This window comes from Orbicella faveolata, unplaced genomic scaffold, assembly GCF_042242905.1.
Source record: "Orbicella faveolata isolate gen_17 unplaced genomic scaffold, um_ofav_v1 contig_34, whole genome shotgun sequence".
Classification (NCBI taxonomy): domain Eukaryota; kingdom Metazoa; phylum Cnidaria; class Anthozoa; order Scleractinia; family Merulinidae; genus Orbicella; species Orbicella faveolata.
In genome coordinates this window covers 22,737,501-22,752,500 of record NW_028301563.1, presented here as the reverse complement: position 1 = coordinate 22,752,500, position 15,000 = coordinate 22,737,501, and the positions used below count along the sequence as shown (strand labels likewise).

At 37.1% G+C, this 15,000-nt stretch overlaps 1 protein-coding gene across 1 annotated transcript in view; it reads left to right on the top strand.

Annotated features, from left to right (window-relative positions):
- The window catches only part of LOC110057140 (methionine aminopeptidase 1-like), a 16,547-nt gene extending 3,340 nt beyond the window's left edge, over window positions 1-13,207 (top strand). Inside the window, exons 3-14 of the mRNA XM_020763721.2 lie at window positions 780-862; window positions 2,893-2,947; window positions 4,255-4,346; window positions 5,280-5,363; window positions 5,653-5,720; window positions 8,107-8,177; window positions 9,088-9,219; window positions 9,944-10,049; window positions 10,116-10,153; window positions 10,983-11,048; window positions 11,573-11,622; window positions 12,166-13,207. Of these exons, the coding sequence (XP_020619380.1) occupies window positions 780-862; window positions 2,893-2,947; window positions 4,255-4,346; window positions 5,280-5,363; window positions 5,653-5,720; window positions 8,107-8,177; window positions 9,088-9,219; window positions 9,944-10,049; window positions 10,116-10,153; window positions 10,983-11,048; window positions 11,573-11,622; window positions 12,166-12,282 (962 nt within the window). The 3' untranslated portion in view covers window positions 12,283-13,207. The remainder of the gene's footprint in view (window positions 1-779; window positions 863-2,892; window positions 2,948-4,254; window positions 4,347-5,279; window positions 5,364-5,652; window positions 5,721-8,106; window positions 8,178-9,087; window positions 9,220-9,943; window positions 10,050-10,115; window positions 10,154-10,982; window positions 11,049-11,572; window positions 11,623-12,165) is intronic.
- The last annotated feature ends 1,793 nt before the right edge of the window (window positions 13,208-15,000 follow it).

The window sequence follows — 15,000 nt, the reverse complement described above, 5'->3', positions numbered from 1 at the left end:
AGCTGGTCGAAGGTGTCAGTGGTGTTCCTAGCAGTATCTAAGGAGTTCACTTGTTGAGCAGCCCCTAAACAAGCTTAATTCAAGCTAATAATGTGGAAATATGTCAAAATTAATTAAAACAGGATTTTACTGAAAACAATAAAGTTTATCCATGTGTATGGTATCACACTAAATTACATTTCAGCACATGCACATATGTTTCATGGTATTTCGTGACACATTAAACACTGTACTGTGGGTAATATGTTATGTAGTACTGTAAGATAATAATACTAATTGATAAGATAACCAGACAGCTTTGTGCTTTCACAAGAACCTGCTTTAATCCTCCATAGGAAAAAAGATGGCAATTGGTACATTTACCCATAGTTCTTAGCGCACAAAAACCTTAACAACGTTCATAAAAATGTACAGAAGAGTTACAAAATCTTCAAACCTGGCATAAACAATGTCCTTCGTACAGGGACAAATATTGTAAAAATTTGGCTTTCTTTGTGCCTTACAGGCTGTGTTAGGTTTGCAAGGTATTGTGGTAAAATGTACAGCCTCCATCTTTTTTCCTACGGTGGATTACCAAAAAGGTTACATATAAGTCATAAGTCATGTGACAACCATAATGCAGGCAAACAAGATAATTAATTCAAGGTAAGTTTATATCATGATAACACCAGTCAAATTGACAAATTTAGCAAAACAATTCTACTATCATTGTTGGTATAATTATAATTTTTGTGGTAACTCATACATCAGTTATATTGATTTTATTTTGTTTATTGAAGCTACGATAAAGGATATGAAGCCCGTGAACTACAATCCCTGGCCTGGGTATAAATTCACAGGAGTATTGAGACCTTGGCCAAAGGTAAAACACAGTTTAACCCTAACATTTAGGTGAAAAAAGCATTTTTCTAAACGCAGTACTAGGAGGAAAGATATCATTCAATTTAGGGTGAAAACTATACATGATCCGTAATGGTTAAATGTGTTCTGTGCAATCCCCTGAGTAGCAAATTCTAACATAATTATTGTTTATGTGGAGTGTTATTCCTGTTTGGTGATGTTCTATTTCCTACACAGTGAACTGTATTTGATGACAGACAAATATGATTTTCAAAATTGAGTTCAAATAAACTTAACTGAGTGCGTGGCCCAAAATGTATGTTCGTCTACTCAATATAATCAGACTCTGTAAGCAGCAATCATGTGAAGTCAACTTTTATCTGGCTATAATGTGAATAAAGATGTGGTAATTAGAATGAACATGTACATTGTACTGATTGAATGATACTATTTTAATCTACTTTCAGTAGTTGCAATATACTAAGCAATCAGTGTGGCATCAAAATTTTTGAAATAATTATTATTTCAGGGTTGTCAATAAGGGCTGGTAACTGGCCAAAACAGCTGGCTACTGGCCAATTTTTTGGCTACCTACTTTCGTCTCACCTTACCATTACTTTTGATTTGGAACCTAAAAAAAAAAAATGAAAAGCTCCCACAAAACTATCATAACGTCTGAGTCGAGGTAAAGATGTATTTCAAGAGTTTTAACTCATTTTCCTTTCCCACACGTGATGGAAGCATTTAATAGATTGAAGTGTTGTGAAATGCCTGGAACAGTTTCACAGAACTGAAACCCAGGCTTTTACATGTACTAAAATGGCATCTGGGCCAAATAAATGGAAGCCATCATTGACAAGTACATTTTCTCACTCTCAGCTGAGTGAGCAGCACCCTAAAATGTCTAAATACACTTAAGAAAAAAGGATTTCAAGTCTACTTCATATTTCCATTAGTGGGCCACCAGTAAAAGAATATAAAGCGGTAGTCAACAAGGCAATGATGTTATCCAGGCATTATGGAAGAAAAAGAGGCACAGGAGAAAACTCCCAAGGTCTTCTCGTCTTCAGCAGAAAGAAAGGATAACACCAAATTCACAGGAAGATTATAAATAGGAAAGATTTTCTGGTTGAGACCAGTGAGATTTTGAGTGAAAGTTTTTAATTTTATAACGCGGTAAAAAAAAGTCAAAGGTTTGATTGTTCTCTAGGCCCAAATACTGACTGGAAAACGCTGAAAATAGTCCATCATTTCAAGGGGGCATGACCCAGGCCGCTTAGGAGGCTAGTTCCTTCAGCATTTGAAAAGTAGCCTACCGCCCTCTTTGAAATTTGGGACATCTACTTCTCAAACTCATTAATAATTCATCAAGTTAAAACAAGGAAAATCACAATGGTACCGTGAAGGAAGTTTGGATATCTGGGGCCGGTTTCTTGAAGGTTCCGAAAAGTTTTCGCACCTGAAAAGCTGTAGCAAAATCTCAAACCTTTTGACTACAGAACTGTTTTATTCATATATTCCTAATAAGAACAGAGGTTCTCTTTATACAAGAAGTTTCAGGCTTATACACCTCTCTGTCTTTAAATACCAATTAACTAAAAATGGCTTTTTGGGCCGGAAAAGATTCCAGGGATTTGGAGAAATGGGCCGCTGGTCTTAATTAGCATAAATTTTGACGATTTTACTTCTCCCTTAACTCTTAGGTTTTGTTTTGATTTAGAAGATACATGTATATCAAACACTTGAGACAGTGTTTCATCAGCTATCCAAACACCTTGAGTTCTCTCTTCTTGGTGTTCGGATATCCCAGTGAAACACTGTCTCTTGTGTTTGATATATTACTTCAAAACTTATTGACAGCCCTGTATTGATAATTAAGCACTTTCACGTTTAAATTAAGAGTCATTAGACGAGTGCTTGTCTGTAACTGAAATTGCTGAATTTGTTTCATGTATTCTGGCTTGTTCAAACTGAAGACAACTTTGTGACCTGCAGTCATTAAGTTCAATTAATGGAGCTAATGGTTTAATTAATGGTTATTGTTGCTCTCAGTCTCCTAGGAGAGAGGTACCAGACCACATCCAGAAACCAGACTATGCAGAAACTGGTTTGTGCATGTTATTAATTATTATAGTGTATCAAGGAGATTTTATGGAGTTATTAATTAAAAGTTATAATCTGTGTTAACGAACTTCCAATACTATTGGTCAGTAGCTGTAACTCTCTTCCTATCAACATGTGATCTCATTGGCTACTTTGAGGACACGTGAATCTAACAAACAAATGAAAAGTTATGTTTCCCACCAAAAGTTGCTAGTCTATGATGCCAGAGGATACTGTGTATATGGACTGATGACCTCTGTTACACATGGATCTACTAAATTTCTTTGTGTGGAAAACCAAATAATTGTGTTTCTCTTGTATCCCAACATTAATTTCCTTGAGGTAGAAATTTTGGGAAACAAAATTAGCTCTTTCCCTCAGGACCAGATATTAAGGCCTTATTCCTGCCATTCCCAACCCTTTTATGCTCTGGCACTATTGACATTGTATTCTTGTGGCAAATAAATGTTTGGCTGTAGTTGTTGTTACAAGTGAATATGTGAAAGATTATACATTTGAACTGCGAAGAAAGACATGAAGATATGATTGATCATCACCAGTTATATGTACAAGTTAAGGTGCCTATGAAATGAAAAATGATTGCTGCTTATTTGAAAGGTTTTTCAAAATAAAGGAGAATGGCATTTTCCTTTTTGGAATATCTTCTTTTGTTTCAGAGATATTGACATTTTTGTATTATGCAAATTAGGAAAGTGATGACGTCATAAGTAGTGCAACTAAAATGGTAAAACAATGAATAAAGAATCGGGTAGGATGAGCAGCCCTATCCCCCCTGCCCCCCCACACCAGGATAAAAGGGTCCTAAGTGTTAGTTGTCAAGGAGTGAAATTGAAACTTTTTCTACTAGTATCGCACTCATCCACATGCTCAAAACGTGTCACTTTTGGTGGACTATCCCAGAGTATTTCATTTACATGGTGTCTTCTGTCAGAATGCTGCATTGCAAGTTGAACGGCATTATTGGTCATATCACCACTCATGTTGCAAGTTTCAGCAAAATATTGTGCAAATGAGAACTCTGTCTACTTGATTTTTAGCTATAACTACTATTACTCATATGTTACCTGTAGTACCTTGCCTTAATGCCTGAATTTTGTTACCACTGGTAGTGTGAAAGGTGATCTGTTTGCATTTCTCCAATTTGCAACCATTTTGGTTGCCTTTAGAAGCAGAACATGTGCATTGTAAATTATATTGGGCAATTTAGTTAATGAAGTTGTAATTTTGATCAGATACTTTGGAGATTATGCCAGCACTTACTTAAAAGGTTAATGAGAGTTTTGTTTTCAGGTGTCCCTCTGTCAGAAATCAAATCCAAGCAAAGCATGCAGATTAAAGTTCTTAATGAGGAGGAGATTGAGAAAATGCGTGTTGCATGCAGAGTAAGGTTATCTACATGTAGAAAATACATGTAAATATATCGGTGCATAATTATCTGTATAATTATTATGAGTAGAAATAAGGCACACTGTAGCGTAGCTTATTAGGCAAAATGTTCATCAAATTTATCAGGAAATAGTAGACATGTTCTCCAAATATCACCAATTATATCACCCTTATTATTTCAGCACCCCATGTTTTTATTTCCATTGGAACTCTACGATAGTCAAATCCCACTGTGGGTATATTAATCAAAATTGAATATTCAATTAAATCAGGCACTATTAAATTAAGGAGCTTTTAAGAAGAGACTACATGGCCCAGCAAGGTTGCAGCTTTAATCCTCACCATGTTTAAACAAAGTTTATTGTATTGTATGTGGATCAGTTGTCTGAAGTGACAGCAATATGCTGATGTGGACCCAGTTGTTCGAAAGCCAATAACTATTTTTATATTTATATTTCATTAACTATTACAGTGTTCCAGATAAGTGAGGTCTCAGGTCAAAAACCTGACAAGGTCAGCTACATAACCTGACAAATTGCTAGAAAAATTTGTAATGATTTGGTGGAAGCAGTGGAAATTGGCCCTTATTGACACCCTGCTTTGAAAACTTATCTGGAACCCTGAATTATTATAATATTGCAATGATATTTCAATAATAATTATTACCAGAAGTGTTCTTATCTGCCACAGTTATTTGAAGGTCCAGTTTGTGCTAAAAGAAATTGTGACCAATAATACTATTACTTATTTTGATAATTTTAGATATTACATTTTTATAAATCTAAAATTAAATGTTAGTTGGCATAGATTTGCTTGATCCTGCTCTGAACAACCAGGATATCAGTGTTGAAGTTCTCTTACTAACACTAGATTTTATTGAACCCATTCACGGATGGTTATCTTGTCTATTATTGTACTTTAATTTATAGTTGGCAAGGGAAGTAATGGATACTGCTGCAAGAAATGTCAAAGTTGGCATCACCACTGATGAACTGGACAGGATTGTTCACGAGGTGCACTATAATATATTAAATGTTTGCTCATATTAGGTGGTACAAGTATCAGACCAGCAGACACCTTTCTCCAGCTCTTTAGTCTTTGCTAGTGTTGTTGCTCACCCTGAATGGGTTGCTAAATGACAGACAAAGCACACAGCATTATTTTCATCAGACTGGATGATCTGATCAAATAATCAACTGTATGTGTTTTTAGTTGTCATCTTAAGATACAATGTATATTTATGCACTTAAATAGACAGGAATAGAACTGTCAGCATAAAATAACCCTTGTCTGTTTCTACAGGCTTGTCTAGAGAGAAACTGTTATCCATCTCCACTTAACTATCATGGATTTCCAAAGTCATGTTGCACGTAAGTTAGTGGTGGATGTCTTTCACTTTCTGAAAAACTTGCACATTGTCAGCTCCTTGTTAATTGAGCTGCAGCTTATTCATAAGAACATTTAGCTTATTTTATTCCTGGTCAATAGAGAATTGGTTCATGCTTAGCACGCGTATATCGAGTTATGGATGCACACAGAAAGTTTGGATAGCACCATAAATTTTTGAAAATTTATGGCAGCTCTGAACTCACAATGCAGAATTTATTAAACTTTGCAAAGAGTAGCACCTTATCATGCTAATTACAATTTGTTAATAACAAATGGGGGTCCCTGAACTCGTTTTTGGGTTATAAGCTCTTAAAGCTAAAATTAAGGGTGTTTTTAACAGGTTATACTGTTGCTATGGTAACCTATTATGCCACAAAGATTATCATTATTGGTTCACCAATGGCTCCAGGGGCATTTACGTGATACCAATATTGTAGTATCACTTGACAAACAGAGGTAGTATTCATTCATCAAAGTATAGCTGTTGGAAAAGTACTGGAAACTGTTCAGTTGCCAGCCTCCTTAAGCAGACACCAGCCTCACTAGATCCCAATATTTTCTTCCTATATTTTCTGCGAACCAACACCTTTGAAGCAGACACCTCAGTCTACAGTTGTGTAGAAAGCAGACACCAGTATATGTCCTTGAGATCATTCCCAGATGCCACAGTTCTTTTGGTCAACACCAAATATAAGGACCTCTGGGCAAAATCAAAAGATGAGCCAGCATTAATTGAAACAACTCCTCTCTCTACACATGTTCACAAACCAGGTGTTTTATTAACAGCCAGGCACGGAGCAAATTGATCAGCTGTGTGCACAATTTGCTTACCTGCTTTTAGTTCACATCTTGAAGAATTTTTTTTACATATACATGTAACGAATGTTAAACTAAAAGATTTGCCTGCCTGAGAACACCAATTGCTTTCCTGCTGAAAACGTAAAATAGGAACCATTGTCATACTTGGATGCATGTGCAAAATCAAATCAGGACCAGGATTTTCTGGTTGCAGTTTTTTATTTACCCAGAGCATTGGGCATGTGGTCACTGCTGACAGTAAATGTTCGGGCTTTGGGGACAAGATTGGTGAGGGTCCTGTAGGTGTGTGTTTGATCTTAGCTGCTAGTCAACACAATTATTCAAACAATTGCAAGCTTTATTCTTGCAGATTGACACATATTTATGTCTTTTAATTGCCTTCGAAGAACGCAATCCTAATTTTGACCTGCGGCTTTCTAGAGTTGGTTTCCCTGTGCATGGTTATATGCAGAAAAATCCACATTCCTGTAAGGACACCAAAATGGCCACCCCACTTGATTTTTGCAGGGGCATGGCACAGCCAGTAAACTGGTACCGTTTAATGCTAAGACATGTGATAAGACATGCACGCGATTGCAAATGCCAGCTTAAATTTGTGCTTCCAGCTTAGAATAATGTACTTCGTAATTTAAATATTCTATGAAACTTGTGAGTCTATGAGGTCTACGGAAACTGGGGGCATCACGCAACTTATCGACAAATCGTGACCTCTTCACTAGCATGGACTTTGACATTAAGCATATCTGACTGTAAAACCTTGGTTGTTGCCAAGACAACGGTTGAATGTCAGCTGGTGAAATTGTTTATTTAAGGTATATATATTAAAGTGAGGGTGTCGAACACACTCTCATGATCTCTGATTACTACTACTTTTATGTTGCTTTTGAGAGTATGAATATGCTCAAGTCAACAAGTCAATGGCCCTTAAAATATGAGTAATACATGTATGTTTAATTTAGAAAACAGCCCTAAGAAAATATGTGCACTGATTGGTTGAAAAGTGTGTTTCTATAACTCGATAGAAGCACAGAACTAGCACGAACTGTTCATGTATTGATGGCAAGAGCAAAGAGAATTTACATTTTGATGATCAAAGTAAACAAGCTGTTTTTCTTTTTTGTTGTCACTGTGTTTTCTAAGAGAATTAGAAAACATGTTCTCCATGTTTCTATCAAGTATAGAACACTCGTGGAAGTTTGGGAGAACTCGAAAAAGCTGTGGAAACACTCGCCTGGAGCTTGTGCTCTCACAGCATTTCTCATTCTCCCAAACTTCCACTCGTGTTTCTATAACTCGATAGAAACAGGGTACATGTTTCTATTTCTTAAGTACAGTGTATGTAATATATGTAACCTGTGCTTTGGAATGCAGAATTATAAATTGTTTAATTGTTGAACAATTTTGGGGATAACGACTTTATTAGACACAAAATGGTGCTCTTTTCAATCCCATAATTCTGTTTTGCACAAACATTTCTTCATTCAAGTGCTTGCTGCCCTGACTGTGCACAATCTGAGATTATTTGTAAACTCTATTGTTTTGAAACAGATCTGTCAATGAAGTAATTTGTCATGGTATTCCTGACTTGAGACCCTTGGAGAACGGCGATCTGTTGAACAGTAAGTTGTTTTGTCTTCTAAGGGTATTGTAGATTATATTCTCCAGCTTAGTGGCTGTTTCCTTGGTAACAAGTCTGACCCTTGCTTTAGGGATACTCTTCACATAAATCTTCTGCTAAGCTGTTCATGTACATGTTGATGTACAGGGTCAATGACTAGTGGGTAATTAGCAGCATCACGATAGCATTAATGAGAGGGAGGGCAATTTTATTCCTACTACTTATGAAATTAATACACTTAATTTGTACTTGGCAAAAAGCTGCTCAATACATATTGCAATTATTTTGCTTTTTTCCAGTGAGTTACATATATTTTTATTACATGTTTTGGTGTGTAGTGTCGCTGTATATTTTTACGAGTTGTGCTGTATTTTGATGAGCCCATAGGGCGAGTCAAAATACAAACAACAAGTAAAAATATAAAGCGATACTACACACTAAAACATCTAATAAGAGATTTATTATCCAGCTGCTGTAGTCAATAAAATGTTTCAATGAAAGAGGGAGAGTGTGACAGTTTTGCGTGCACACAGGTTTTCTACCGTACAAATAACTGTACAATATCGCTGTATATTTGTACTGTTATTTGGACAGTATTCGCTGCAGTTGGATAATAATGTCAGTTACTACAGATTGTGAATGTGTTCTTTCAGAAAATATCTATAAGTCCATCTCACCCCTGCTTAAAATTCCCTTTTGGTTAATGCTTCCCTTTAAAACTTTTGGCTTTTAAGACACCCCAGCCTCTTGAAATTTCCAACGACTTTCCATGACGTTGGTGTGGATATTTTGAGGAACCTCACAGTACGTGTTGAATGTTGCATTGACCCCAACGTATGCAGTTTAAATAGTTGTTTTTCATATGTTGATTACCCTGAGAATAACTTTTCATCTTGTGTTTCAATCTGTAGTTGACATCACTATATATTACAATGGGTTTCATGGAGATCTGAACGAGACATACTTTGTTGGTGAAGTGGATGAAGAAAGCAAACAGCTGGTCAAGGTGACTTATGAGTGCATCAACCAGGCCATAGCAGCAGGTACTTTGACCTAGAATCCAGTATCATTGTCTCCCTTCAACTGTTGAAACAGGAGAATGAAGCTGAAAAATCTGTTTAAATCAATAATGGTACTGTATTTGCAGTATATAGATGAAATGGGTATTTCACCCATAAGTTTGAGGAATCTGTGGGATAAATCTGCTGCTGAGTGACAAAAGACATTTTGTTGCTAGGAATTTCCAAAGCATTCAGGATTGGTTGTGAACTATTGGAAACACAGTCACTCCTAAATTATCTTGATGTCCTGTTCACAACCTGTCTTTAATTACCATATCCATTACGCGACAGCATGTTAGTAGAGGGCAAAGCTTTGGCTTAAAATAGAGTAGCACTCTAATGATACGGTTTGCAACAAGAAAGAACAACTCTGTGTTAAGCACTGAGAGCCAGAAACATGACACCTTTGAGAATATTATGAGAGCAGGCAAGTAATAAACTAAGTATGAGGACTTCACTGGAAGAATGTCAACCCAGGCTCATGGCATTGTGAGGTCTGCCAGAAAAAGCACAAGACCACTGCTCTCTCAGTAGGGTCCTGATCAAGCTAATAACAAGTTGTAACTTTATGATTGAGAAAAGCTGTGAAAATGTAACCCACTTCAATACTTCGAACATGTCGGAATTGCAGTTATTGGTATATTGGCCCTCTCAAATATTTACCATTTTAATAATAATGATACAGAACTTTTATAATCTGTTGCAGTTAAGCCTGGTGTTAAATACAGAGAGATTGGTAACATAATTCAAAAGCATGCCCAAGCACATGGCTTCTCTGTGGTGAAGAGTTACTGTGGCCATGGAATTCATGAGTAAGTAAATGATTATCTTATATGAACTGCAGTCACATGTTAATGTGTGACGTTATCTTTTGACAGGTTGTTCCATACTGCACCAAGTGTTCCTCATTATTCAAGTAAGTACATTGACACCCGCAAGCTGATTAAAGTAGCTTGTGATTAGCACTGTGAACAGCCTAGCTGCTGGGTCATACAGCCTGTGGATGAAATAGCTCATTAACCAAATTAGCAAACAATAGATCTACCGTTTTGTATGGTTTGGGATTTTTATTTACTCCAGTAGTCAGGTAAGTCACCTTGTTAGATGAAGCGTCACTTATTCCTACAATGGCGTTGACTGGGCTTTCAGGAACAAAGTACAACCCAGAAATAAATTGTACTCCTTGGTTAGCGAGATTTAACCCTGTCTTGCATGAAGTACAAAGTGGCTTTCAAACAAGCCAGGCCAAAGAACTATCTCTTGATCCTTGACGCACCCTCTGTATTTGTGGATTACCTTTAGTTATTAGTCTGTCAGCAGATTGTGACAGGTTTTACCATATGAAGATGGAAAGCCTTGACTTGGTATCTGTCATTGATGCAATACAAAACATACACATATATCCTGCACTGTACATATACATATTAGGTTTGTATGTTAGGAAGTGAGGTCCTGAAGCAAGACTCGTCCAACATTTTGCAAAGTACTTTGTAGTTTGAGAGCACGTACCAGACATTTCTAAAACACAGTAAAGATAGCGTTATTATTTCCAAGAATATCCAACTGGCCATTTAGAGTGTAAAAATGAGAATTTTCGTCTATTAACATACGTGTATATGAATTTTTCTTTTTGTATTGTCTAAATCAAACCTTCCTTAACAGTTCCTTTTCGTACATAGCTAGTGACCTTTTGAGTTACTGATTGAAGCATCTATCTGTGCATTCAAAATTGTTATTGTTTACAGAAAATAAAGCCGTTGGTGTTATGAAGCCAGGACACACATTTACCATAGAACCAATGATTTCACAAGGTATGGATGATGTATTCTGTCCACAGATCGACAGATGACCCCACAGCATGCTTGAACGTTCACTGCCTCAGTTCCAGTTAGGGACAGTATTCTGTACAAGTGGTACTTCCAAAAAATAATAATCGTGTATATACTTGGACAGAAGAAGATAAATACCGTAATTTTTCTCTCGTTTGTAGTGCTATTTAGGAGACTGGTTTAGCAAGCTGTTTTTACTGTGCTTCGTTACCCTGACCATGTGCAATACAATTACACAGCGCTGGATTTTCGGAAGTAACATGTTATAAAATAATTCTCTTATCTCTTGTTAGTTCACGTAATATCCGCTGTATTTGTAACAGTGTAATTTCACGATTATGCTGCTGATTGTGGTGATGAGTGGCAAAATGTTTCAAGGTATAAGACAAGATTTAAGATCCTGGCACTGAAGTTCAAAGCAAAGGCATCGTTACTTTTGGGACTCAATTATTGTTAATTATACCTCCTGTAAGATTCACTAATGCTATAAAATGTATTGACTTCAGGAACTTGGCGAGATGAGATTTGGCCTGATAACTGGACGGCAGTTACACAGGTATCTAAACTTCATGATATTTGACGGTTGTTTGATCAGCGAGACATAAAGAGGCAAACCTGAAGACTAAAGTAGATGATATGAACAGGCTGGCCTTGATGAGTGTTGCGATCACACAAAAAATGAAGCCATTAATTTCTGGTTAATCCATGGTTTTGTTTGGAACAAAGGAGAATTTTTCATATAAGAAACATGTATTTGGTTTGTCATGGTAATCCCGGAAAGTCATGAAAGAATCGTGAAGTTTTAGGCGAGAAAGTGTATAAATGTGTTTTTATGAATCTGCTTTTCCACATACTAGCGGTCTGTCAATAGTGGATTCTTTGGTCAGACGTTTTCTTGAAAAGAAAATTTTTTTTCTGTGGCATTATGGGTGACATGGTTACTCGCATCACTAGGCGAGGAACGGCAGCCAGGGGCTTATACGATATGCCATCACTCCACATTGTGCTGCCATGATCATTGTCTCCATTTAACACGGAAACCATGCTTGAAGACCTTTTGCTCCCGTCCGATAATAATTCAAATAATCATTCCTTTTAGGATGGTAAGAGATCGGCTCAGTTTGAACAGACCTTGCTAGTGACGGACATTGGATGTGACATCCTGACTCTAAGACCTGACGACAACGGACGAGCTCACTTCCTGTCTCAAATGTAAACTGCCCCAGCTACTCGTCAAGTTGCCTTATAAGGAGATTACAAACAATGTGTGAATGAAGCAACTGTAAATGTCACGCTAGTATTGAAGTAGGTACTGGTCATCTGCCAAACATTTCCATTGACTAAAGAAGGACGCTCCACCCAGTAACGTTCGGATCAAAAGAAATCCATCTAGTGCGTAAATCTCCTAGATTATGACATTTTTTTCTGTGGAGTTCTGATTTGTTTCAACTATTAGTCTGAAAAAAATAGGCTCGTTTCGTGTCTTAGTGATGTCATGACAATAGTTTGAACGCCATAGAGAAGAGTAAAAGCTATAGAAGATCGTGGTAAAAGTAATTCATGGAGATATTTGGTGTTAGTAGCTGTGGAAATAGAGTGCCGTCAGACACCGCAAGCAGGATCTCTTAGAATCTTCATACTCGCCACTTAGTTATTTTTTAAAAAGACTAGTTATGGAAACGTTAAAATAAGCCAAGAATTAATCGCATCTGAGGATAAACGCCGGGATAATTTGAACTATCAAATTATGCCTTAAGTGATGCACTAAAATCAAAAAGCTGGACACCAGCAAGTCAAGACTTGTACAACTGTTTACAGTGATTTGTTGGTATGAGGAAGGTTTGCTGTTCATACGATCGTAAACTGTATGCTCTTTATAGTGGACATGGTATTGACTCTTCGCGAGATTTTGATATCATTTTTATTTTCGGGCAAAGCGAGGAGAAATGAGCCATTTTCGATATATTAAAATTGTAACGCGGCTCTGAGACTTGGGGGAATAAAGAAGAAATCGCATTTAGGATAAGGAATGAATAATTAATTTGTTTTGTTTTATTCCCCAAAGCCTCGGAGCCAAGTTAGAATTTTTAACAAAGTTGTAAGCCGTACTCAGCGTTAATAAAAGTCAATATTTCAACAGTTCCACTTGTCCAGAATTGTTGCTTGTTTGAAAACGTACTAGTTGTGGGTTTACAAAAAAAGGAAGAACACTGAAGACGAGCGATAGCCATGCGGGTTACTGAGAATCCATGACAGATCCAAAATAGGCAGCTTCGGATTATAATGCCATTATAATCCGAAACCTTTTTATTTTGCATCTGTCATGTATTCTCGGTAAACCCGCGTTGGTAGATTTATAACGATTTTTTGTCAGCAGCGTTCCCAGAACATTAATCAAAATTATTGACCAAAACAGACGAAACTAAACGCGGTCGACTGAAAGAAAGCTGCTTTGTTTTACGTGTTTGTATAGCCTACACACCAGCTCCGCCCAAAAGCTTTCGGTTAGGTATTTGACGAGTTGAAGTCGAAACTACCATGAGGGTATAATGCATACACCTGAAGGAGTAATGATGTCATATCAGAAGCATATCACCTATGCTTCTGGTCATATCTAAAGCACCTTTTTGTAGAACTCGGAAGGTAAATATTTTCCACTGTACCCCGACACTGAATTGGATGATTGTTTCAGTACCTGTCAAACCAGTGAAATAGCCCAGAATAAAATTGCAGCTTTATCAGACAACATATCCTACTACTTCGCGCAATAATAACATTTCATTGCATCGGAAGATCGCCAAACGCCGACCTGCTATGAATGGTTCATGCCGATTTCATGGCCAAAAGTACTGACGTTCACAGTGGGACGAAAAAAAGACATTGAACTGATTAAATCCGCCGTAAGAAAAAAAGATGGCGACTGGTACATTTACCCATAATTCTTATCGCACGGAAACTTAAACAACGTTCATAAAAACGTAGAGAAACGTTCCAAACCCTTCAATCCTAACATACACAATGTCGATAGCATAGGGACAAATATCGCAAAAATCTGGCTTTCCTTGTACTTTACGGGCTGTATTAGGCTCGCATGGTATTGTGGTAAATTGTACAGCCGCCATCCTTTTCACTACGGAGGATTAGAGATGTAAGATTTACCGCTAGAAAATTAGCCTTGAAGGTCCTTGAACAAGATGCTCTGGTGAGTACTAAAGAGAAAAATCCAATTCTTAGATGCAACAACTATACTAACCTCTTACTAACTGAACACGAAGGTCGTGCTGGGGAACATTGCAGTATGGTGCAAAACGTACAAAAACGACCGAGGGCCAATAATCTCCAGCATGGCTCGAGCAAGCTAGGTTACTAAGTAATTCATTTTATTTTATTCTCCAGCTTCTCAGCAGTCCGGAAGCCTAAATCCTTGAATCTGATTGCCTAATCACGCGCGCTCCTGCAGTCCGGATTTTCCCATCCGGACTCTGAATACGGACCGCTCCGAAATTTCCAACTTTGACAATTTTTCAAGCTTTTTGTTACACCATAAAACAAAGTAAAATGTAAGCATTTAACTTTAACGACTTTTCAAGCTTTTTTTATCGCTTTTTGAGCCCGAAATGTCAAACGCATGCTTACGCCAGACTTGAACTGAACGGCTTTAATTAAAACTCAACAAAAAAGTTGCTTCCCGCCGGGAAATAACATATTTAAATGAGCTCGAGATTACTATCACGGATAGAAATCGAGAGCGAACAATCTAATTGTTTTAGTATAAATCTACTAGTCGTTCAAAAGTTCATTAAAATCCTCTTCACAAACTCTTCGAAAACGCCAAGAAGCGGCCGTCATTTTGTTAACAAAGGTAAAATGCTACGCTACTCACCACTAAGTTTTCTCCAATTCTTATTAGTTTAAATTGATCACGTGACGTGAT